Below are 26,807 nucleotides of genomic sequence, written 5' to 3'. Positions count from 1 at the left end.
ATCTGTGATAGTCATTAGGTATTTAACATAGAGCTGTATTTGGTTATTTTGGCAATATGTGATACACTCACATTATGGAATTTCTAACATTCTAAAATGAAAATTTTTCTCTTTTTTTTTAATGGCAAAAATTAGAAAATTGCAATAACTTCTATTTAACAGTATATGATTGCACCTGTCGATCTTGAACTTCTTTTTTTGTAAAAACCAATAGAATACTTTCCTGTACTATACATCTTTAAACTCCACTGTTTTTTTAATGCTTGTCAAACTACCATGATTCCTCGAATCTCCACCATGATCTGTTTTAAGGATTGAAGAAGATTCTGAATCTCTGTGGATACGATTAGGCTGAAATCTCTGTAAAGATGGACTATTTTGGCCTTGCTCTGGCCTCGGATTGGACATTTCAGAATCTCTATGAACACGATTTGCATGAAATCTCTGTAAAGTAGGACTATAATCACTATCCATTCTCATTATAGAACTACTTTCTGAGTCTAGGTGATTGCGTGTGGGTTTATATTGTGTAATACTATCAGTGTCGCCATCTAGTTCACTATTACGATTCTGCATCTTTTGTAATTTGAGTTTGTTTGAAATATTTTTCTGGAAAGTTCTAGCAGGAGAAACCAGTTCCTTGAGTTTGGTTGCTACCTAGAAATTAGGAATGTATATTACAAATTAAAAATTACATGTAAAATAAATTTTTTAAATGTTAGGCAGAACAATGGATCATTTTGGACAAACCAGAACCCTAAATGAGTTACAACAATAAAAACTTTTGAAGTCTAAATATCTAAAACCCTTTCAAAACATCCAACAATTTATATTGTGTAGCTTACTGTAAAGTCACATAAGAAGCATAACTTTCATATGTTTTTTCATCAGAATCCATTGAGCAGTCTTTAGGTGTTGTGTTTGCAAGTAATTATTAAGTTGGATTTTCTCCCTTTCAATTTATCCTACTCCAGTCCAAGCACATCTGTCTACAATGGTTGACTTTTTTATAGCAGTCTTTATAAAATTCAGACAGGAGGTGAATCATGCATGTCAAAAACCCACCAAATTCAGTTTTATTTCTCGTTCAGAAACAATTACTGATCACATGACCAGTCTTAGTTTTTCATTTCGTTGTTGTGCTTTTGAGATAAAAATTATATAGATTGTACATGAAATTGGCATTTTGAAAGAGTTATTGTTCTTGATCTGGTTGATTTTAGTGGGAGATAAATATATGATTTTCTCAAAAGGACAGATCTGAATGCAGAAACGATTATAGTTATGTGAAAATAAAGCATATGTAGGCTGAAAAAAGCATCATTTATTGGGTGGGTTTTTCTACACCAAGAATCACTTTACCATTGGCAGTGTCTGAATTTTATATTGACTGTTACTGAATAAACAAGGAGTTTGATATACATCCCCAAACATAGTTTGTTGAGGGAGGGTATGATATTAAGGCTCAATACAGCTAAAAACCAAATTTTAATGAAAAGAAGTATTTACAATCTTTCTTAATAATACATAAATTATTTTTTAAATGTAGTTTTATTTACCTGTTTAAATGAGGGTCTGTTTTCAGGCTGGTCATTCCAGCATTGGTTCATCAGAGCTCTGTACTGTGGAAGGACATCTACTATTGCTGGTATAGCAGGGCGGATACCCTCCTTAACTAACTCTAGCACCTTGTATCAAAAACATTAACTTTTATACAGATAACAATGTTTTATGGAATGTTCCCAGTGTAATAAATTTTGAAAATTCACACTGAAATAAATTCGGTAATTTCACTCTTGGACTTTCTCCCACCAAAACTTCACAACTTTGATATCAAACCGCCAATCACAGAATTTAAAATTCATATTGAAAATATCGATAAATTATAAATAAAATATATATAATAAATAGGATAATCAATTAGTTGTCATGAATAACCAAAATATGATCACTCGTGCCAAGAACGGTTGAGGATTTAACTTGTGAAATCTAGGTGTTTTTCGGCACTCGTGGTACATGTAATATTTTGGTTATTCACTCTGTCCAATTAATTATCCCATTATTATTAAGCAGTGGCAGATTCAGGGGGTGGTTCTGGAGATCACAATCACACTTTTCATGAAAAAAATTGTCAATTTTATTCAAAATTTTGGCAAAATGATTAAAATGATAGCCTGTACTAACCCTTCCCTTTTTTAAATTAATTTCTGGATCTACATATATATATTTTAAGACTTTTAACCCTTTCTAGTGAGTACTATATAAATACCTCAATTACCTGATGACAAAAAAATTAGAAACTGCACATCATAATTGTGCTAAAAATACCCATACTCAAGCATTTTCTGTCAAATTGAGTCGTACCACAAACAGGAAATAGAAAACGATGCACATGGAAAGGGAAGACATGGTACAAGTCATCATGTAAACGCAATATACCAAATATCTTACTTAAGCATCCCCTAAAATAGAGGCTAAAATAGACAAACATATGGTAAAATTAAGTAATTGTAATATAAGATATCAGTAATACAGAAAGTTCAGAAATTAATTTGAAAATTGCAGATGGACTTTTATCACAATGAAATGTACTCAACGAGTATAGGTAGGGTGTACATGTCAAAGAGACAAAAACCACATTGGGATGAAAATATCAGCACAACGCCACTGGTTGGTCTTTGAATACATGTGTTTTGCATTACAGTAAAGTACAATGTATGATTTTTCTCAACATTGAAAAGAAGTCCCTGCTTTCGTCCAAATAGCCAGAAGTCATGAGAGCACTGCGCCTCTTTGAAACCCTCAATGCTTAAAATGATGCATAAAGCATTGTTTCACAATTACAGTAAAATCTATTTTAACCTGTAACCCTATTCAAATGTCAAGGTTTGGGATAGACAGGTGTTCAGTTTATCCATTTTCAAAATACAATTTAAATGAAAGGTTTAAAAAAAGGCCAGCTTTCACTGTATATCAACATGTTTCTGGCAATGTAACAAGTCAAGTATATGCAGTTTAAAACAAAAAATTCTTTGGAAACAGCACCAAATATCTACCTTATAGAGGGTAATTTTTGCAGGATGTTAATTTTGGCACATTATAGCAGTCTGTCTAAAAATTCCAAAATAAATCCTGTGATATATTTACTCTGGGCTCCAGTAAATTGAATACCACTAAGCATTGACTGAAGTAAGAAATGCCAAAATTTTTCTAATTTATTTATAAGAGTTTTCAGTTTTTCCAACCTTATTTATATAAACCCTACCTCTTGTTCAGTATTGACCTCATCAAAAGGATCCTCACATGTGACAACTTCCCACATACACACACCAAATGAGTATGTATCAGATTTAAGGGAGATAAATCCATCTGATTCCTCTGAATTTGGGTTTTTCAGGATCTCTGGAGCAGTCCATCTGATGGAGGATGGACAAGCACAGTAATGACCCTGACCTGATGATAAAAAAGGCACGATGAATGTAATTACTGATAAAAAATACACATAACCAAAATCATTTTCTGAAAGACTCCCTATCTTTTTAACCACATTATTAGGGCTTTGAATAATATATTTAACATCTATAAAATATTGAGCTATTTCTAAAATAGGCCAGCAAACTGCACAAAAGCAAAAAAGCAGGGAATTTTATAAAAGCAGACTCTGTTTACTAAAAGCCATTACTGGAAAATACAGAAAAATTTCAGAAATCATAAAAAAAGTTTTGCATCTGCCAATCCATTCCACTTTATGAATAAAAAACAAACTGTTGCACGCTAGATTGTGCAAAGAATACCCCAACCTGAAAAGAAGAGACAAGGTACAAGTCATAATGCAAAAGCAATAATACAAAAAATAAGAATTCCCTCCAATGGATGCTGAGAAATCTGTAACCAAAATTTCCATTATGTACCACCAGATAAAGTAGTAAGTCGATCGGTAAACAAGTAGATGAGTGGGGAACCTGAAAAGAGGAGACATGATACAAGTCCTTGTGCAAATCAATACACCAAATATTTAAGCATTCCCTCCAGTAATAGCTGAGAAATCTATTACAAAAAGTATAAAGAATGGACAGACAAGGTGATTGCAATATAGCCCCCAAATGAGTAGGAGTATATGGGGCTTCATTTAAATGGTAAAAAACACAAATAAAATGTAAAGAAAGGGAAGCTCATATTTTTACCATGAGGCCTTCAAGTATATAGCACCGGACAAGAGGACTTTATGCAAACTTCTAATGATATTGTATGATTAGATACTTAGGACTTGACTGAGCAAGAAAAATTAAATCTTCAGTACAATGTAATAAAAAAAAAATACTAACAAGAACAATCTTCTTGACGACAAAGGCTTCTCAAAGGCTGAATAAGTTTTATCAATCCAAAATCTCCAACCTGAAACATGAAATACAAATGTAAAAAGCAATTAAGATATAAAGTCATTAATGTGATTAACAAGATGATATTCCTGTACTTCATGATCAGAACACATAAATAGCCTAACTCCATACAGTAAATGATCAGAACACATAGATAGCCTAACTCCAAACAGAAGATGATCAGAACACATAGATAGCCTAACTCCAAACAGAAGATGATCAGAACACATAGATAGGCAACTGTACCTGAACCGATCTGTGCAATAAAAATTATGATCGGTCATCAATCACCGATCAGTTTCCGGTCAGTCATTGATCCGTCAAACCGATCCATTAAACCGGTGATCACATCACCTGACTACAGAGCAGTCACTGTATTTTGCGGTTTTTATAGTTTTCTTTGTCAATTTTACACATATTGACATAATTTAATATTTTTAAACATCAATTTACACTTTTATTTTACATTTATTTTATTTTAAACACATCTTACATCATTTTATATAACAAAACTGCGATCAGATCCGTCACCGGTTACTGATCCGTCAGCTACCAATCAGTTAACGGTCATCAATCCGTCAAATTGTTGCACGGATCGGTTCAAGGACTGTATCTCCACACAGAAGATGATCAGAACACATAGATAGCCTAACACCACACAGTAGCTGATCAGAACAAATAAAGAGTTGAACTCCACACAGCGGCTGATCAAACACATAGACAGCCTAATTCCACACAGCAGCTGATGTTCATTTCCTCTCTCACTAACCACTGCAGACCATGTTGTTGGAAAGTCTTCAACAGTACTGTGAAAGTACTTTATTTGTGGAAAACAATTTTCATTATTTTGGGAAAAAACATCAAATCTTAAGATTCTTGAATTCATGGACTTTCTAAACTCCAACAGACAAATGAATGGGAAAGTTTTTTTTTTGTTTGGAACCCCCAAAAAAAACCCATGAAAATTGGTGCCCAACAAACAATAATATTTTTTCACTGTATTCAAATCAGATGTTGTATATTCCTTAGGTCTCACTAACCACTTCTAACGTTTCCATTACTTTACATGTTAAAAAAGTAATTTTCAAAGTCTCACTGTGAATTCCCAGGACAAATGACATCTTAAAGCTGCATACCGTTGCGAAGCTTGGAAAATAAGGCTTCCAAAATCATTATGCTAATGGTACGATCATAGTAGAAATTCTTCACAAAATTTACTTGAATAAATAATACTGAAAATCCACATTTTTACCTGTTCTGCTAACTGACAGCATGGAGGCAAATTACTCACACATGTAAACAATATTCATACACTTTTGTAGTTAATTACATATATGATTTTAAAGTACACATTCTCAGCTTTATTTTGACTACTTTTAATCATAATACACACAAATAATGCACTTACAATGCATATGTCTAGGTTCAGTGTGTTTTTGGTACTACATAGGGGGGGTGGCCATTTGACCCGGAAGTGGTTAATGAGACCTTAGGATTGGTTACATCCCTTTGCATGCAATCAACATAATTATCTTCCGTCATGCATACCTAAATTATTATTATGCTCATCTTAAGTGATTTTGGAGAGATTATAATATAAACAGATCAGAAAAATATTTTTCTCACAGAGGTTGTGAATTATATGTTTCCTGGTCTGATATAAATAGATTGGCAAATGTGACATTGCTAAAAATATTTTTTTTTTCATAGAAAGGTTGGTGCAACTGATATGTACTTATCATGACTATTTCACGGTCTAATACACATTTGTAAATAGATAGGCACACCCAAGGCCTCTATGTATGATTGTACTGGGTAACGTGGGTACATCTGATATGCACTTACCCTGACTATTTCATGGTCTGATATAAACAGATTGGCACATGGATGATTGTTCTGGGTAAGGTGGGTGTGTCTGATACGTACTTACTTTGACTACTAAATGATCTGATATAAATAGATTGGCACACCTGAGGCCACTATTGATGATTGTTCTGGGTAAGGTGGATGTGTCTGAAATGTACTTACCTTGACTATTTCATGGTCTGATATAAATAGATTGGCACACCTGAGGTCTCTATGGATGATTGGAGGTTTAGTGGAGTGGAGATAGGCAACACCATCAGCTGCTTGTAAACACTGAAAGAAAAAGAATCTTTATTATATCTTGATAAAAGCATTTATCTAGGAATCTTTGCCATCGCATGCAAATACAAGGTGGTGATTACAGTTATTTGTGTACATGTACATAAGATTATCAATAAGATGGGTATTCTTAATACATTCAATGTAAAGATGCAGCACAACTGGTACAAGTTATGATTTAACAAATTATGTTGATCATTATAAACAATTTCATTGCTACTTTTTAATTGCAGAATAAAATTGAAGAAAAATACAGCCTGAATGTGAACTCATTAAAGTGTAAAATAACCACAAAAAAACTGTACAAATAATGAGCTGCAAACATCAGTGTATGACAATACATTTCCTGAAGTCATTTATACTTTAAATGAATATATAATATCAGATAGATGATACCTGTAAGAAGACGAAATTGAATATAGATTTATTTTCAAAAAATCTTTATGCGGTATGTTTCAAGATGTGAACAATGGACTGAATTTTTTTTTCATTATTGTTCAAAGAGTGAAAAACAGACAGACAGACAGACAGACAGACAGACAGACAGACAGACTGATAGACAATGATATACTAAAAAAAGTTTCATCTAGAAAGACAGATGTATAAAAAGCAACATTTGGTATTTTTCAATGCGAGATCAATACAAAATGTTTTACTATATCAAACCAGTAGATATAGTTTTTAAGTAGCACTCCAACTAAGAATCATGCAAAATGTGACACATGGTTGAAAAGCCTACATATTTTTATATTTTGATATTTTGTTTGAATTGCCATAGTAAACAGAAATCAACTTTGTTTTTTCATATAATATGTGTTCTTAGGAGATAAAAATTATATAGAATGCACTCTAGATCTCAAACTCTGTAAATGACACTAAAATAAAATAGAATCTATTAGATTTTCAATGTTGATTATCTCTTAAGAGCAGGTAGATTTGAATGAATAATTACTCATTTCATAATATAGACCCATAAAACAACTCAATTACAAAAATAAAAATATGTAGCCTTTTTTGGGTGTATCACACATTACAGAAATTGCATTATTCTTACAAAGACTACTACTTAAAACTTTAATTTCTATGCGTGCACTTTCATCATGACAAATTTACTAGAAGATCAAATTTGAGAGATTTTTTTAAAGTAATTTTAAAATGATGTTCTGTTAATCAGTATTCAAAACATGTTTTACACAGAATATATTATACCTGATCTATGCAAACACCCTAAATTTGTAGGATTGTAATTCAGTTTCTTTAAAAAATAATCAATATCATGTGCTGTAAAATGTATTAATTCAGAGGTATAATTCACTATTAAAAATTGTGCTCATACCTAACCCCAAACAGCACATTTTTTAACTGTAGATGAAGTAAATATGTCAATAATACATGTAGCATGTAAGATAACTGTACATGTTGCACTATACATATGTTTACTGTACATGTTGTACTGTACATATGTTTACTGTACATCTTCACTGTGTACATATGTATATGTACTGCTTACATAACTTCACAGGATAATGTAGTATTTATGGAAGAATTTTTACATTTTAATTAACTCCTTTTCCAAGATATTTTGATACAAAATTATTCCTTTTTTAAAGATAAATGTGAAACAATTATAAAATAAATTTCTTACTTACTATTTTGACCCTAAGTGGCCAGGACACAAGTTCTCCCTTATTTTGAATGTAGTTTTTAACTGTAAACCCCTGTATAAACTCAGACATGATGTAAGGCAGTTTGCTGTCTATGCATATTCCTAACATAGGTACGATATTTCTGTGCCTCTGGCGACTACAAAGAAAAGTAATCAGATTTGGGTCCAAGACAGAGGTTCCAGGACTATAACCATGTTCCTTTTCATTGAAATCCTTGTTCTTTTTTAATAAAAATGAGCAAATTATAGCACTAAATAACTCTATCATTAATTCCTAAATCAGAACTCCTCTTTTTTTAAAACAAATTTTCTGCACTGGAATTGTCTACCCCCACCCGTTTTCAAATTAAATGATCCATCCCTGAACACTACTGACATAAGATCAGAATAGTGCTAACCCTGTGTTCCAATCAAAGTTCAGGCATTTTTTTATCCCGAGGGGTTGTTGTCTCTTTGACATTCTCACCATATCCGTTCTTATTAATGAATTGACAAAAAGATGAATATGTTATTTGGTATTTTGTGGAAGGATAGTTTTGGCTTTCTTTTTCATTTATTTGCAGCAAAAATCCTGTAAAACTATCATGAGACCTCATGAAAGAAACATTTCAAGCAAGGTATTAAGATGAAATATTCAATACATATATTTTCTAAATTCATCAAATACATTTTGTAATTACATGAACATGAACATGCATATGATAACTATCATTAAAATGTCAACATTAAATGAGATTTTTAAGGCATAGACTGTATTTACATAACTGGGTACTTACCTAAGAAACCAGACCTCATCTTTAAGCCATTCTAGCATTTCTGGAGTTTTCTGTTCCTTATGTAGATTAAGCGTAATTCTTGTCACTGCAACCTTTAAACCCTTTACATCTCCAACATAAGTGTCACCAAAAAAGCCACCTCCTAATCTATTACATAAAAAAAATACCTAAAATATTGTGAACAATCTCCCAAAACGAATACTCTCCACTTCAAATGACATTAATTGTTAAATGTATAACCCTTAATTTCAGTATGTCAATTTGGAATCATCTCGAAGAAATTGTATTCCTTTGTGTACATCTATATATAGAGCAAAACCTTCCTATGAACTTTCAACTAAATCCCTTGTGTAGTTTAGAAAAAGTTGTGGTTACAAGATTTTAACATACCCTTTGAAGTCCTATTCTTTCATGCACATCTAAATAAGAAGCCCTCCTCTTCATAAAATTTCCTCAAAATCCCTTGAGGGATGTAGGAAAAGTTAAATAGGTTTAAATGTAAAACCCTCAAGTTCAATTATCTCATATTGGAGTCATCTGACAGTAAGTACATTCCTTCATGCACATCTGCATAGGATATGCTTAACCATGCTATAAAATTTTATTGGAACTGTAAAATCGAACTATATACTAACAAACCTGACATATAAAGCCTTCAAGAATACTGTATATGTGTGTATAATACAAATTTATGTATTGTAGGTACTGTGTTTTTGAATGTCAAAACATGTGAAAAAAAGTTTTTCTATACTTAGATTGCAGTAGAATTGGTAGTGTTAATCTTATAGTAAAAGTACTTCCACAGTCTCCATACAGAATCTATGAACATTTACCTCTGAGCCAGCTCAACACTATCATTAAGTATGACACAATCATCAAACACAGGCATCATAACCTGTTTCTTCCTCTGTGACCACGGCTCATAATCCCGTACCGATGTACGACCACTGGCTGGCATCTCTAATGTGTCCTTCTCTAAATCGATATTGCTGAAGTTAAGCTGGTTTGAAGGCAATGAATGGACACCTACAAATATGATAATGATTAAAAAAATAAATAGAAACATGAAGTTGCACCTGTTGTCATGCTAGGTGGAGTCTTAATACAATTAACAAATTAATTTACAAACAAGATTGCATATCATATTTTGTAAAATCAATCTTGGTTTAATAATATATTTGATGGCCATAGATTTAAAGTCTTCTATAGTTTACCAGTCCTTCATAATCATTTTTATTCTTTCAGAGAAAATTGCTTTTTAAAATATACATTACATGTACTGTTTAATCTTCAATAAAACAATATACATTATTACTAATTCCATGTGCAACTTGGAGGAGACAGTCATAATGCATTGATCCATATACTTAATGGATGCAAGAGTGTCTTTATTCACAATGCTATTTCCGTACAGGGGGTTCCAACATCTACTAAAATCTACTGATAGATCTGGGTGAAATTTATCTATTTAACAAATGTTGCTAAAATACACCCTTATAGCTTTTAATTTTTTTCATGAAAATGTCTTTTTTATTATCCACCAATCGTAAACATTACTGTATTTTCTCCTGGGCTGCATGTTGGGGTAAAGATCTGGCTGAATACCAAAGAGACAAAATTACTCTACTGTTACCTTTAATAGCACATTCCTTCCAATATAAGCTAAGAAATCTGTTACTGGAACAAGATGGATGGACGGACTATGTGATTGAGATGGATGGAAGGACTATGTGATTGCAATAAGGTTTAATATTTTATTATTAAAAGGTACAGTATGCTGAGATTACTTAAAGGTAACCATGGTAACCTAGAGTTTGTAACAGTTCTGTAACCATGGTAACTTAGTTCCATAACAAAAAATCACACATTTCATGTTTATCTTTCATGTTTTCATCAGATATTTTCATTTTTTGTTTATAGCATTTTGACTATAAACAAAAAATGAAAATATCTGATGAAAACATGAAAGATAAATAAAAAATGTGTGGTTTTATGTTATAGAACTACATGGTAACTAAGAGTTTGTTACCGTTCTGTAACCATGGTAACATAGAGTTTGTTACAATTCCATGTTCCATTTTTTTATTTCTTCATTACATAAAGAGTATTATTTTTTTGCATTGAAGGAGTAATCAAGGGAACCAAGATTATAGAGGTAATCAAAAGAATGTAATCCAGGAACAAAGACAAGACATGGAAAACAGACATACACAACAAAGAACAAAAAGTAACTAAAATCATACATACAAAGTAACAAAAGCAAATGAGCAACTCAGACTCCTCTAAAAACTGGGAGCAGGTCATTTCAGCAATAAAATGGCAAAACAAATATTCTGATTCAGAATACACTATATTAACATGATTAACTGAAATATATCTCACATAAAAAACACTTAAATAGCCTAATATAATTTTGAGGTACATTTGTATCATAAAATCTACAAACAAGACAGTATAACATGTACATGTATGTACATGTAAATTACTGAGTGAACTTTCATGTTGATAGTAACCGTAAGACTTTAAAGATTAAAATAGACTACATGCAGCTCATACAATCCACCTGGCCATAAAAAATTCTATACCATGAGTACTGAACCTTTTGTTGTAACAGAGGACCTAAATTTTGCAAAAAAAAAAACATACCTACAAAAATGAGGGTTACAGGCATGAGGGGACATAATTCAAACAGAGACTTACCTGGGAGTTTGTCATTTGTTCTGGGATTATTAGCATGTACATCTAAAGGGCCCCAATAACACCAGTGACTTACCAGAGATTTTGGAATATATTCTTGGTCTACAGGAATGGGACATCTTGTTGAAATTAATGGTCCAGACAACATCAGCATAACTACCTGGGAGTTTGTGATATATTCTAGGACTAATAGCATGGACCCCTTGCTATAAATGAAGGGCCCAATCACATCCGCAAACTTACCAGGGAGTTTGGAATATATTCTTGGACTACTAGGACTGGACCTCTTGCTGTAACAAAGAGCCCCAATCACACCAGCAAACAACAATAGTCCAACATTTAGTCCAACAATTAATAGTAGAGTTGTACTGTCTGTTTTCTTCTTGTTTTTGCCTATTACTTCTGAAAATTAACAGTAAAATATTAAAGAGAATAAAAAGGAGCAAAAAATGGAAGTCATTCAACACTTAAACCGTGAAACTAATGAAGAATTTTTAAAGCAAGGGTCTATTGGTCATTTACTGTGAAGAGTCAAATGAAGGTCATATTTGACTATTTTTATTTTCTTTTGATTGTACCTCTCTCAAATGAAAACTAAAATGCTTTTATGAACCCATAAATTTAATATAATATTGTGTGATCAACCAGTAGCTAACACTGAAAATAGTCCCTTTCAAATGGACAAAATTCATGTATAAATATAATAATAATAATAATAATAACAATAATAATACTAATAATAAAATCTTTATTTCAAGAGGGTTACACAGTTAGTTTACAAGCTAATCTTCCCTAAGGCCCTCACACACAAAAACTATATCTACTAGAAATTAAAAATAAACAACATGACACAAAAACAAAAGCTAATCTGACAATACCAAATCATTTTAAGATAATACAATATAGAACATTTAAAAAAAACAGTATAAGCAGCAGCATTTTTCTCTTTTAAGATACTCTATTCAAAAGTGTTAAGGTACTTCTTTAGATTGATTTTGAATGAGTTGCCAGTGGCTTGATTACGTTAATGTTTGGTTAACTTATTCCACAAGACAGACCCAGAATATATGAATGAATGTCTGAAAAGTTCAGTTTTAATTTTTGGGATTATCAAATTTCCTTGTTCAGCATTTCCTAGTGAATAAGGTTTGTTTCTTGGAACATAGTTAAACTTTTCTGATATGTAACTTGGTGCTTCCACATTGAGAGATTTATAGATTAATAGGTATTTGTGATATTTAATCCTTGTTTCTACTTTCATGATTCCTAATTTTTTGAAAAAGGGTTCTGATGGAGAAAATGATTCAGCATCTTGAATGAGGCGGATAGCCCGTTTTTGGAGTTCAAGAATTTTGTCTAATCCTTCAGAGCCACAGCCACTCCATACAATACATCAGTTGTCAATAATTGGAAGAATGTACCCATTATAGAAAGTTTTTCTCGTTTCAACGTTCAGATATTTCTTAATCTTTGCTAGGAGATATAATCTTGATGAAATATTAGAGCATATATGATCAACATGACATTTCCAGCTTAGAGTATCATCAATTTTTACACCAAGTAGTTTTTTACATGATGAAAATTTTTAAGCTTTATCATTAACTATTAAGGAGGGTATATCAACATTTGACAGTTTTTGTCTTGTTCCAATAATCATACACTTTGTTTTATTAGGATTGATAAACATAGTTATTTCTACACCAGTTTTCAACTTTTCTTAGATGATCTTGCACATCCTGCTGTAATTAATGAATATTTTCCCTAGATTTGTGTATGGTTGTATCATCAGCATACATATCAACATTAGTATTATGCATGTCAAGAGGAAGATCATTAATAAATATAACAAATAAAGGTGGCCCAAGTATGGAACCCTGAAGAACGCCAAAGCTATTAGGTTTTTTTGACGAGAAAGTGTTTAAAATATTTACTTGCTGCTTTCTATTCTTTAAGTAGGACTTAAAGAATTGCACAGTACTGTCATTTAAAACACAGATCATTAGTTTAGTTTTTTAGAAAGTATATCATGATCAACAACATCAAAAGCTTCTTTTTAAGTCCAAAAATATAGCCAGATTTATGTTTCCATTACTCATCTTGCATAGCCATTTACCCACAATATTCACAAGAGCAGCTTGGCAGGATTGTTTAGGTCTAAATCCAGACTGAGCTGCATGAAAAATTCCCATTGAGATAAATATTCATATAAGTGATTAGATATATGTCTTTATTTTTAACAATGAAGTATTGAAATAGGTCTGTAATATGATACTAAATCTTTCTGACCACTCTTGTAAACAGGAGTTACTTTCGCAATCTTTAGTGAATGTGGAAATATGCCTGAATCAATCATACTATTATATACATAAGTAAGACATGGTGCAATAATATGAGACGTTAATTGCAGCACCTTAGGCCCAATATTATCATATCCAGATGACTTAGTCTTATCTAAATTTAATAGTGCTTCATAACTTTCACTACATTTTACTGGAGGTATCATAAACTGTTTATGATCACAGTTTCTAACCTTTTCCTTAACATAGTTATGTAGTTTATGAAAATCATGGTTTGGCACAATCATCTGGTTTCTTAAATTCTCAATACAAGAAGTGAAGTAATCATTGAAAACATTAGTTCTTTGCTCTTTGTCTACTACTTTTTCCCCACTTTCAAGTTTCAGTTCTTTGGTGTAGATTTGACTTTAGAATTTAAACTATGAATGCACTATCCTTTACAAGATTTAAATATAAATCATATTATAAATATTGAACTGGATATTTCCTGCTTGCAGTAACCTGATATTATTCATCATTCGTCATGCACAACAACAAATGATGTCTAATCTTTCAACAAGACTTCTTCAAAACCCATTACTCATGCACAGTGCAGAAGGAGTTGACGTGACCATATTTTAACTTGGATTATACACTTTGCAAGCATTGGACAACACTTAAATTTCGTGGATACCATATTTCGTGGATAAGGGAAGAAATACAATTTCGTGGATTCTTGAATTCGTGATTGCCTTTTTAACTTGTCTTTATGCTTTTAATGAATTTATATGATCAACTAGAAATACTGTGACCCTGTCCAATACCCCCCCCCTACAAAAAAAAAATAAAAAATAAAAAATGCACAAAAAATAAGGTCAACTAAGTTCGTTGACTTGATTTTTCACCCATACATTTCTATCTTGTTTAAAACACACTTTTCTGACAAGGTTACCAAGTACCTTTTATATTTATTAGTCGATCATCATAACAAATAGTCTGTTTTAAACGATTTTTCACAAAATTTCCTTGGCCGTTTCCGGCTTTTTTTAAAGAGAAAAATTTCATAACATGGAAACTTAAATTTGACATTTATACAAATCGGAAGGGAGCATACTTTTATAGATATGAACAATTCACCAAAGTTTCATATAAGTTAGTGAAAGTGTTTTTGAGTAATTGTGCAAAAACTTGAAAATCTCCTTTTTTAACTACAAAAATTCATAACACAGAAACAAAAAATCTGAAATTCATAAAAATCGAAAGGGAACTAACATCAATAGATATGAACAATTCACCAAAGTTTCATTTAAGTTGGTGAAAGCATTATTGAGTTATTGTCCAAAAACTTGAAAATCCCCCCTTTTTCAAGGAAAAAAATTCATAACACAGAAACGAAAAAATCTGACATTTGTAAAAACTGAAAGGGAGCTTACGTCAATAGATATGAACAATTCACCAAAGTTTCATTAAAGTTGGTAAAAACATTTTTGAGTTATTGTCTGAAGTGTGGATGACGGACAACGGTATACCACAATATGTCCCGTCTTAGACGGACATATAAAAATTAAGAAATCGGACCAAAAATAAAAAAATAAATTTTTTGGGTTGTGGCCAGTTGAACCTGTATAACTCCAAAAACATAAGAGATATCTGAAATCTGACTGAAATTTGCTGGCAGGAACTTTTATTATGAATCCAATAGAACAAAATTTTGAATTTGGGCCAAAAAAAAAAAAAAGGTTGATTTTTTGGTGATTTTTTGGTGATGTGACCCTTTGACCCCTTATAACTTGAAAACGGTACAAAATGCATCATGATAACCAAGTGTCTACAGACAACAACAAGGACAATGACAACAGAGTCCAACCAATATAACTTTTTTTGCAATCATATAAAACAACTGTTTTAATTTTTTTTCATAAGTTTGAGACAGACAGTGTGAAATAAAAAAAAAATGGATGAAAACTGATACCCACATTTCTATATACCTTGAAGGTAACTGATCCAAGCCTTCTAACATTAAGAAATATTTTATGTTTTCATCATTATCATCAAATTTAAGCTTTAAGCTTTAGTTACAGTAACAAGTATCTTACATGTTCTACTACAAATTTATTTCTGTTGCACTACTATAGAAATAACATCACACAGAATGTGACTTGAAATTCTGTTCATGTTACCTCTGCATATGTAAATTAGAAGAAACAATGAGTTATATTTCTGCTACACAACAAGAAAAATGACATCAATAAAGTCTAGTCTAAATTTCCTCTGATCCTGCAACCTTCCTCTTTTTCATCTAGATATTGACCCAACCTGACATATCAAAATACAAAAATAAAAAAGAAGAGGGTTGCAGGGTCATAGGAAATTTGGACTACAGTAAAGTCATGACCTAAAATTCACCTGTGCCAAATAAACTTCTTGTACTATCAAATACATCCACATATTTAAATAAACAATTTTCATTCTTCATCATGCACCTTTATTATTTAGTACATGTTTATCAAACATCAACCAATAAACATATAAGGTACCAGCATATACAATGTACATGTGTGTACACTTGTTTTAAAGTCTGCTGTAGCATAGTATTAAAAATACATGTTGCAAATACAAGTACATCAAATGCATATACAGCTCCAAGTGCTGAAACATAATACACCTAAACAAATTATATGTATATATAATATTCACATAATATATACCAAGATTCTAGCGGAAAACAAAATAATGTAATCCAGGGACAAAGACCAGACATGGAAAACAAACACACATGACAAAGAACATAAAATAACCAATGATACATACAGAGAAACAAAATGAAATGAGCAACTTGGACTCCACTAAAAAAACTGGGAGCATGGATCGGGTGCACTGGTAGGGTAAGAAAAGAAGACTCAGAGAATAGTGTTCCCTGAATGGGAGTGCCCTTTCTTGAAAACAAACATTCTACTATGAAATCAATAAAATATCTTTAAGCATTTATGAGTTATAATAATAATAAGATCTGTGGATGGACAGACAGACATATAGACTTGGACAGCAGCCAAAAAAAAACAGCACATCAAAATACATAGATTGTCATTTTACAATATGAGACACATGTTTAACCTTGATAAATCTAATAAATTTCTCTAGAGTCAATATTTACACAGTCTTACTAAGATCTTCACAATCAAAGGTTAAAGGTTAAGTATTTCTCAATACTCTTGACTCTAAAAATGTCTTAATATCATGTAACTATGAAATAAAAAAAATACTGTTTCTAACACATGTACATACATGATACCCATGAACTTGTTGAGGGTTCATAGTTTCCATTGGTCATAGTTCTCATTATTTTAAGATCAGAAGTACAAGTATAACTCCATAATAAAGAATTTATTGCAGTTTTTAAATTATTTGTTTTGTATTAACTATGCCTTTCTTGTCGAAAACATATAAGTTACAGAAGAGGTTTAATAAATATTTATTACATTTGCTGAGATAAAGAATAAGTTTGACCCGAAACTGACCTTTAATAGATATCAACTTGTGAATATACCCTGTATCTGTAACTTCTAAATGCTCAAAATGTAAATAAAAACCTTACTGTAACTAAATATCTGATGAATAATAATTGCTACTATTACCTAATTATAAGGTTTTACCTTGTTTATTATATATACACATATTTTTCTCTATTTTCAAAATTTATTCAGGACGGGGCGATCTATTGCACTGTTGATGTACTATTGCACGGTGCAATAGTCTCCTTGAGGAGTCTATTGCACTGACCCCATAATGACCTTTATCTAAGCCTTTTGATTGGTTGAGCTTTTTTTTAAGCGCTTCATTGAATTGGAATTTACACACAAAAAACTCGTGTGTAAAAACATAGATGTGACTCTCGTCTGCCAATTCGTAAACATGAAGCGGTCAATTTCATATTCCTGGTCGAAGGGTTGTCTCTTTGACATATTCCCCATTCCCATTCTTTATTATATCTCATAGACAAATTAGGTAATAAAACAGTTATTAAATGGGTTGGTCTATTGCATCCAACCCATTTAATAACTGTATACTATTAATTGAGAGGTACTGGTTTTCATGGCAGGGCTTCAAATAGCACTAGTCAGAGCTCTGGGACCCTCAATTTCTAATGCAGAACCACTGATATTACATTTACATTGTACCTAGATCCTGAACTTAACACACTTTACATTTACTCTTAATGTTATTGGATGTTTTTTACTGTACAAATGTACATAAAAATCTTGCAGGAGTTTGACAGAGACAGGATCAACTATACATTAAATTTAAAGGTTTCATATAAGGCAGGTTTACTGTACATAAAAGTCTTGAAAGAGTTTGGTTCAGACAGATTTTATTGTACTTACCAAGCGTGGTTGTACTGTTGTCTGAAGGAAGCCCATTTATACAAGCATCTGGACAACAGCAAACATGCCTTAACTCAGATATCTGAAATAATATTAAGAGATGCATTATTATTGCATATGTTAAAAAATATAGGAAAAACCAATACACATACAAAAAGACAGCTACATCTAGCCAATGTCCCTTGCCATCGCAAAACTAATCGTTCAATTTAGACGGGTTTCTAGTTTGTTCTAAGTACAATTTAGGCAGGTTTCCAGTTAGTTCAAGGTACAATTTAGACAGGTTTCTGGTTTGTTCATGGTGCAATTTAGATAGGTGTTTAGTTTGTTCAAGGTTCTGTTTAGACAGGTTTCTAGTTTGTTCAATATTCAGTTTACACAGGTTTCTAGTTTGTTCAATATTCAGTTTAGACAGGTTTCTTGTTTGTACAAGGTTCAGTTTAGACAGGTTTCAAATTTGTTCATGGGTCAGTCTAGACAGGTTTCTAGTTTATTCAAGGTTCAATTTAGACAGGTTTCTATTTTGTTCAAGGTACAATGTAGACAGGCTTCTAACTTGTTCAGGGTTCAGTTTAGACAGGTTTCTAGTTTGTTCAGAGTTCACTTTAGACAAGTTTCTAGTTTGTTCAAGGTTCAGTTTAGACAGGTTTCTGTTTTGTACAAGGTTCAGTTTAGACAGGTTCCTGGTTTGTACAAGGTACAATTTAGACAGGTTTCTAGTTTGTTCAAGGTACAATTTAGACAGGTTTCTAGTTTGTTCAAGGTTCAGTTTAAAAAGTTAGCTAGTTTGTTCAAGGATCAGTTTAAAAAGTTAGCTAGTTTGTTTACGGTTCAGTCTAGACAGGTTTTTTGTTTGTTCAGGGTTCAGTTTAGACAGGTTTTGTGTTGATAGATAATATCACTAAATAAATAATTCCCCAACCTGCCCTACTTATAAACACATGTACATATACTTACAATACCAGATCTAAGGAAGTCATGTTTGATTGTAAACACAGCATCTTCAGGTTTGAGCAGACTTCTGTCACATATCAAACGAATTTCTGTTTTCTTTTTATCGTTTCCTCTGGGAAATAAAGTAACTTACAGATTGTATATCAATGACTTAATCATCATGGACATCTGAAGTATGGTTGAACCAATTTAAAAAATAATGACTGAATATTCTCAATTTCAATTGCATGTTGGTAAAAAAAATAACGCCAATACTTCTTGAATGAACATGTACATTATGCCCCTTTAACAAGCTGATACTAGTGGTTTTGACTTTTATAAAAGTTACAAACATGTACATTCATAGCTCCCTTATAGAGATTTAACACACCTTCAGCACCCTCTTCACCCTATGAATAGGCCCAAGAACTAATTTTGGTAATTCAGGTTTTAATCAAATATCCACAAATATAAATCAGGGCCTAATCTAGAGGAAGAAGTGAGCAAAAACTTCTCGTTGTTTGTGCTCACTTGTCTGATATGTCTTTGACAGGCAGATATTTTTTGTATTTGTGTAATACATTACCAAGACAAAATATCAATACTGTTATTTTTAAACAGAATTTACTCAAAATTCTCTTTGTCATCAATGTCAGGATAAGGCCCTGATAAAAATATAGATACACGCACATTTTCACCTTATAGTACACCTGAACTGTTTAGTTTATATACTGGTAGTATTGATTTGACTTACCCAGTGCCATTGAAAGAAAGAGTAACAACTGGTGACTGGTCTGAACTTTGTGCACTAACAGTAAAATTTGCTGACTCATGCCTACCATATGTATAGTAGAAATGTTTTCCACTACTTTTTCCGAACTTGCATACCTGTAATGTGAGATTAAACAATTAACTTTGTAATTTATTCATAAAAAAATGACAGAGCTCAAGGTTTATTCGATAATTATATTACAAACACATGATCTTTCATTAAAACTGTGACAAATATTACACATGTATATTGTACATGTAGTTAAATATACACAAGTGTACTTGGGTAAGCTATGCTTAATTAACCTTAAAAGACACAAGTCAAGTTTCATTAATTATACTGAAATATGTAAAAAAAAAACATCAATATAATGAGCAGTGCTTTTGTTGGGATACTGTATCATTATCCCCCCTTCAAAATGCCTAACAATTACTATTTCCTTTCTTGCAAACATAAATACATGTACATGTATGAGTTAATGATATCCAATGTTAAAAGCATTTATAAAGTTACATTATCATTCATTGAAAACTTTAAAGGGTAGGACATTTCATTCAAGCTCTAAACATGAAATAGAACTGAAGTTATATAGTATTCAATAAGAGAACATTTTATAAATATCCATTGAATGCTTAAGAAGAATATGTTATTTCAAGTATGTAAAGCTACCGGTACATGTTCATGGACAGACACGATATTATACACCACAAGATAATGTTGGGTTTAAGACTGTGTGGAAAACAAATGTACATGTATAATAAAAAATTTAGATAAATGAAGTATGGCTTACATGTACATGTATATTGTATACAATCATGTATACCAGTATACATGTACATGTAAATATAAAGAAGACTGGTTTCTAGTAGTAAAAAAACTTGCAGTTGCACATGTTGTCATGGAACATGTACATGTACAAAATGGAGGTACATGTACATCCCATTCATTCTACATAGTAAAAAATGAGAAAGTTGACATCGGAAAGCAATCAAAATTGTTTACAAAATGTGCCCCATCTATATAAGCCACATACACGTACATGGTCCAAAATCAGAAATCAATCTATCAATAGGGAGGCAAGATACATGTTACTACAACAGAACTGGACAGACAGAATGATGGACAAATCAGTAATATATGGTGATCGACTGAATATATCTCTCTGTTGTGAAGTCACAAACGTCACATTGTTTTGAAGTTGCCATGATGTCACATTGCTTTTTGTTGCTTGAAACATCAGTTTTCTTTTACATTTTCTTGTGGTATAAAGATAATAACAGAGTACTGACTTGACAGAAACTTTGATACATTTACAAGAAATAGACTAAAACCACTGAAAATGCTCAGCACAGCCTCACATATTCCCACAGTTCAAAGCTTCATCAGTACATCGTTTTACGTCAAGTCAGTGCACTGTTACTTTCTATATTAACCACACAGTTTCATAGAATCCATTGGCATGTACATGTACTAACATTGTAGCATTGAAAATATACTTACAGAAACAGACATACACTTGTCTCCAAAGATATTTTTTGAATTAAACTGGTCATAAGGTTCATTAAATGAGTAACATGGATTAAAGCTGTAATTCCATACTGCTGTCAGGGGTGTATGGATGTTCTTGTACAATGTAGCAAATCTGTGAAAAGAGCATACCTTTCTTAGTTTTCAATGGTAAGATTGATACTGAATTTAAAACATAGGATGAACAATTGGGAATTTTACTATTCAGAACACACATGTGTACATGTACATGCACATGTTGTATGATCACTGCAATTACATGTACAGGTAATATATATGTAATAAAACAATTGACTTTTGTTACTTGCCCTAGATGTATAATTTACATGTACATACATATGTATGTACTTTTGTTGAATTAATGTGAAATGAGAGTTTCAAAAAGCATGTGCATGTACAAATGATGTATGTTCATGTTCATTAACATAAAGGTACATGTAATGTTGGTTATGTGGTTATGTGACCATCTTCTGGCACGACGGTAAACTCACATGTAAAAATGTACAAATGTAGCTGCACAGTTCTGGTCAAAGTTGAACTTAAAATGTCCTTTTAAATTTAGGTAGTAAATTCCCTGTAATTAGATTATGGGTAGGTGAACAACTTTATAAATCCATTCATCAGGTTTCCTTTTTTTGTGACATGATACTCTAGCTCGTTAATATACAGGCAATAATATTAACTTGTGCCTATCATTCATTTACAGTGTAGTCAGTACATCACAGCATAGCTACACATGTACATTTCTTTTTGTAGAATTACATGGACAGGTGTTGTGAAATAGACTCAGAATGTGGGGCAAAGATGCAATATAACAAATACATGTACTTTTTTATCTATATATACCATATTTACAATTACATGTACATGAATGTACAAAAATGTACATGTACAAAATGTACAAACTCATGACATACATGTAACCTCAAAATATATTTTTGACGGAAACTTTGGCTGTTGGTATGTATTTATGTTGCACATGTACTTGTTGTACATTTGTACTTATCAGATCTAAAACTAGAGGCTCAAAAGAGCCTAAATCACTCACCAGGTTAACCATTTACTTATTTGAAAAACTTGAAGAATGAGACAGGTTTACAGTTAAAATTAACTGAATTGTAAAATGCAGCAAATGCTTTAAATAGCATTTTTATGACCTGAACCAGAATTTGCTAAAGGCAACAGTTTTTTTTATTATTTTCAAAAAACTGTCTTCTGACCCCTATGATCCATTTTTTGTATAGGCAGCCATATTTATTCATGGATTAAAATCAGCAGTCATTTCTAGCACAATACACTAAAGAACCAAAATGCTTATTTTCATTGAATGATATTAAATGGTTTTCGAGAACAAGATTTACAAAGTTGTACATGTGGAAAAAAAAGTTAAGAATTGTTTCAGAATCCCAAACTCATACATCAGCAGACAAATCATTTTGAAAATTTTGGCATTGGCCTGTCTCAGTATGCTGAAAAATAGGGTTTGTAAGTCTCGTCATTTGACTCTGCAGTTTAACGAGAATGGGTCCTAGTCGTCTACCATTCAAATGCATAGAGACTTGTCATTTTCAGAACATTGGGTTCAGTAAATAAAAAAAAAAATATTTTCGTGTAAAAATACCAACAAAAATGACAAATACATGTATCTATTTCCACATAATAAAAGTGTAATAAAATGCGAAAATAGTATTTTAAGATTTTGCATTGTAATACAGTGTTTCAAGATCCTGGAAGTAAACAATAAAATACAGACTGGTCTAAGGACTTCAATATGCTCTACATTAGTAATTCAGGTAACGAAAATGAAACTATAACAATACTTAGAAACCCTAAAATACCCCTGCAAAAATTTTGCTAAAGGCAACGGTTTTTGAGTTATTTGCAAGATTTTTACAAGTAATAACATCAAAAACAGCAAAAAAACGTCCCAAAAGGGCAATAACTCCAACATGGGTCAACAGCTTTTCACCAAAACTACATAACTGATAGATCTCATCATGCTGAACACCTCTTACTCATGTCAATTACAGATTACTTTCAATTACTCATTTTGTTGTAATGGATTACAATTGATTACGATCAGTGATTAAGATTACCTCAGCCCTGGTTGCTATTACTGAAGCTACATGTACATTTGGAAGAAAAAATGTACAGTGAGATGATGAATGGACGATTTTTAATCCAATTACTCTTTTTTTGCAAAAAAGGGTGACATACATGTACAAAAATTGAACATGTACATATGTACAGCTATAAATTGTTTCTAAAATCTTCCTAACCAACCATTGTTTACCATAATTTGCTATTTGTACTTCTGGATCAATCCACATGTTAAATATCAAAAGCCCACATGAAAAGATAAAAAAATTATAGCCTGGACACAAATTTGTCACAAAAAACAGCTGAAGTTGTCAAAGCTGAAGTTCATACACCACTATTCCAATTAGGGAACACATCATCCTTATGAGATCTACCAACATGCCATATATCAAAAGCCTATGTCGAAAGAAAAAAAGTAACAGCCTGGACATGAGTTTGTCACTGAAAAACAGGATTTTGACCTTAAGATCAAAGTTCAAGGTCATAGGACATTTTTCTTGGTATGTCACACATTGTCTTTAGGTGATCTACCCACATGCCATATATCAAAAGCCTACATCAGAAAACAAAAAAGTTACACTTCGAACACGAGTTTGTCACTGAAAAACAGGACTTTGATCTTGAGGTCAAAGTTTAAAAGTCACACATAAGGGCCATTATCTATGTTATCAGACACATCGTCTTTATGTGATCTACAAACATGTAAAATATCAAAAGCCTATATGTACATCACAAGACAAAAAATTACAGTCTGCACACAAGTTTGTAACGGATGGACTGACAGAGTGATCACTATAGGGTAACCGCCGTATTTCGTGGTGGGGTTAAGGTTAAGGTTGATGGTACTATAGAAATTCACATGTACATGTATTATATACATTGTACATTCAACAAAATTTTAATTTCTCAACTCTCCTATGGAGCCAAGTAACGATTTCAATATACATTTTGTGCATGAACATGTACAGTATATATGTACAAATATACATGCAACTAAACCTTTCTTTAAAAAAAAAAAAAAAAACACGCATTGTTCATTGTTTTACATGTATGCAAAAAAATTCTGAAAATTTGGGAAACATTTTTTTTACATTTAAGACAGACAAAAAATTTGCAGCAATTTCTTGTAAAACTTTAAGTGGAGAATAATCTACATATATATATATATATATATATATATATTCTTCCTCATCAAGTTCATAGTAATGTACAAGTAAATGTACATGTAGGAGTATGTATACATGCACATTTGAATAGTAAAAACACAAAAAAAATGTTACATGTATTTAACCATTTTTAGAATCCAGTCTAAATGTTTGTCTTATCAGTGAATGCCCAAAAACAACTAATATATATACTTTGTATAACTTACAAATTAGACTGGGTAAAAATATCAAGCTGTCAAACAGATACAAACAAATACATTGTACATGTACATGCATACATTAGTAATAGACCAATACACTAAATGTACATGTACATTGTATCTTCACTGAAGATTGCAAAAAGAATCCAATAGACGTTCATGTACATTTTGTGGCTCAGCATATTGTTTGTTGTACATTGTACATGTACTTCAGCCTAGGGAAACCCAGTTGGCAAATGATAGCATCCAGTGGTAATAAATTTATGTACATGTACATGTAGATTGTTGAAAAAAGTTTTACATTTGTATCAAAATCAAAAAAAAGTGGAGGGTTAAAGGGTCAGATGAAATTATGCCCAAGTGAGGAACAAAAATTCATTAGTCTTCATAATGAAATGAATCAGCCACACTGTAAAATGTACACATACATGTACATACATGTAATGTGTACATGTACAAATGTCCATGTATTATTTGACATGTTGACAAAATACACATATACAAAGTATCCATATAAATAAAATGATTAAGAACATCTTTTTCAAGGAAAAACTACATGAATTTATACATGTACATGAACATTGTTACATGTATGTACATATATACATTTGTACAAAAATGTGCTGGTACACTAGAAAACCTGACGACTAAAGACATGACTACATGGCCATAGGACTGTCTGTGGTCTACAGGCATCGTTGACCCATGGACATCAAGATTAGAGGCCAATATTGTTGCATATACATGTACATTTATACAGGTACAGTGCAACATTCTATGTCGTGACTTACAACTTAACACTGTTACATGTAGCAATTTACATGTACATGTAACTTAGTGCTGGATTTACAGTATATGTACCTTGGAAAACCGTCTTTCCTTGCAATTGGACTGAGATCAATCGTTCCATAATTTCCAATTTTAGCAGAACATGTAGAAAGTCTTTTAACTGAATATTCAATAGCTCCATCTTTTACGTTGGACTTAGAATCCAAGCCGAACACCGTAACATAGAGAACACAAAAACAGAATCCTGCAAAACAAAACACCATTTTCCCAATTGCTCGCGTTTCATGTCACATTGATTGAAGTTAGAGAGAAAAAAATTCTCCTTTATTCTATATATTGCCGATTGTTATTCAGCGGTACAGATCTCATAAATTGTAAAATTGGGTCAAGAGCCCTAAAATCACTCACAATCACAGCTGACAAGTCTAGGTAAACATATGTTCCGAACGGGGTGCCGACCTTGTCCATTCGGAAAAAAGCGCGCCAAAAAATAAAAGTTTGTTCGACAGGTCACAAAATATTCATAGAGGTTACAGACCACCAATTCAACCAATGAGCATTTGGAACGTACGCAAAAATAGTCCTACGCAGAAATTACCCCTGTTCCTCTTAGTGCTGTGAAAAAAGTTCTCATCTTATTTTAAAAATTTAAAGAGTTTCTGAAAGGAAAAACATTTCTGTACATTTTATAGGTGCATTTTGCTTCTTGTGATGTGAAGCCTAATCTCCATAATGATTTTTAAATATACCCCTATCTTGTGAAAACACTGGGATTTCCCATGCTATTTATAGACCCTTCACTTCCGGTGACCAGTACTGCACTGCAAGTCTGCTAACCCCACATGCCATTCTGAGGATTGTGAGCTGACATATCTAGAATCATGCTGATATATAGTCATCTGCAGGTTAAAGTTAAGGTAAAGTCCAGAGAAGCCATTGAATATTGTGAAATTAGCATAGAAGCCTATGGGAAGTGGAATTAGTGGTTTTTAGCCTTAA

The 26,807-nt window shown here is 32.0% G+C and overlaps 1 protein-coding gene across 1 annotated transcript; it reads right to left on the bottom strand.

Annotated features, from left to right (window-relative positions):
- Nucleotides 1-103: 103 nt before the first annotated feature.
- LOC148601513 (uncharacterized) lies at nt 104-26,272 on the bottom strand. Its single transcript, XM_088556639.1, has 14 exons — nt 25,881-26,272; nt 21,527-21,668; nt 20,009-20,142; nt 19,279-19,387; nt 18,322-18,403; nt 11,907-12,065; nt 9,800-9,992; nt 8,967-9,113; nt 8,174-8,327; nt 6,408-6,518; nt 4,326-4,395; nt 3,266-3,453; nt 1,560-1,688; nt 104-657 (listed from the first exon to the last, which is right to left on the bottom strand). The coding sequence occupies exons 1-14, from the start codon at nt 26,069-26,071 to the stop codon at nt 229-231; spliced, it is 2,238 nt and encodes a 745-aa protein (XP_088412765.1). The 5' UTR covers nt 26,072-26,272; the 3' UTR covers nt 104-228.
- Between the last annotated feature and the right edge of the window lie 535 nt (nt 26,273-26,807).

Source organism: Perna viridis, chromosome 12 (assembly GCF_037379345.1).
Source record: "Perna viridis isolate PV_CMFRI_1.1 ecotype Kerala chromosome 12, ASM3737934v1, whole genome shotgun sequence".
Taxonomy (NCBI): domain Eukaryota; kingdom Metazoa; phylum Mollusca; class Bivalvia; order Mytilida; family Mytilidae; genus Perna; species Perna viridis.
The sequence above is the reverse complement of the archived record's forward strand: the minus strand, read 5'-3'. Positions and strand labels throughout refer to the sequence as shown.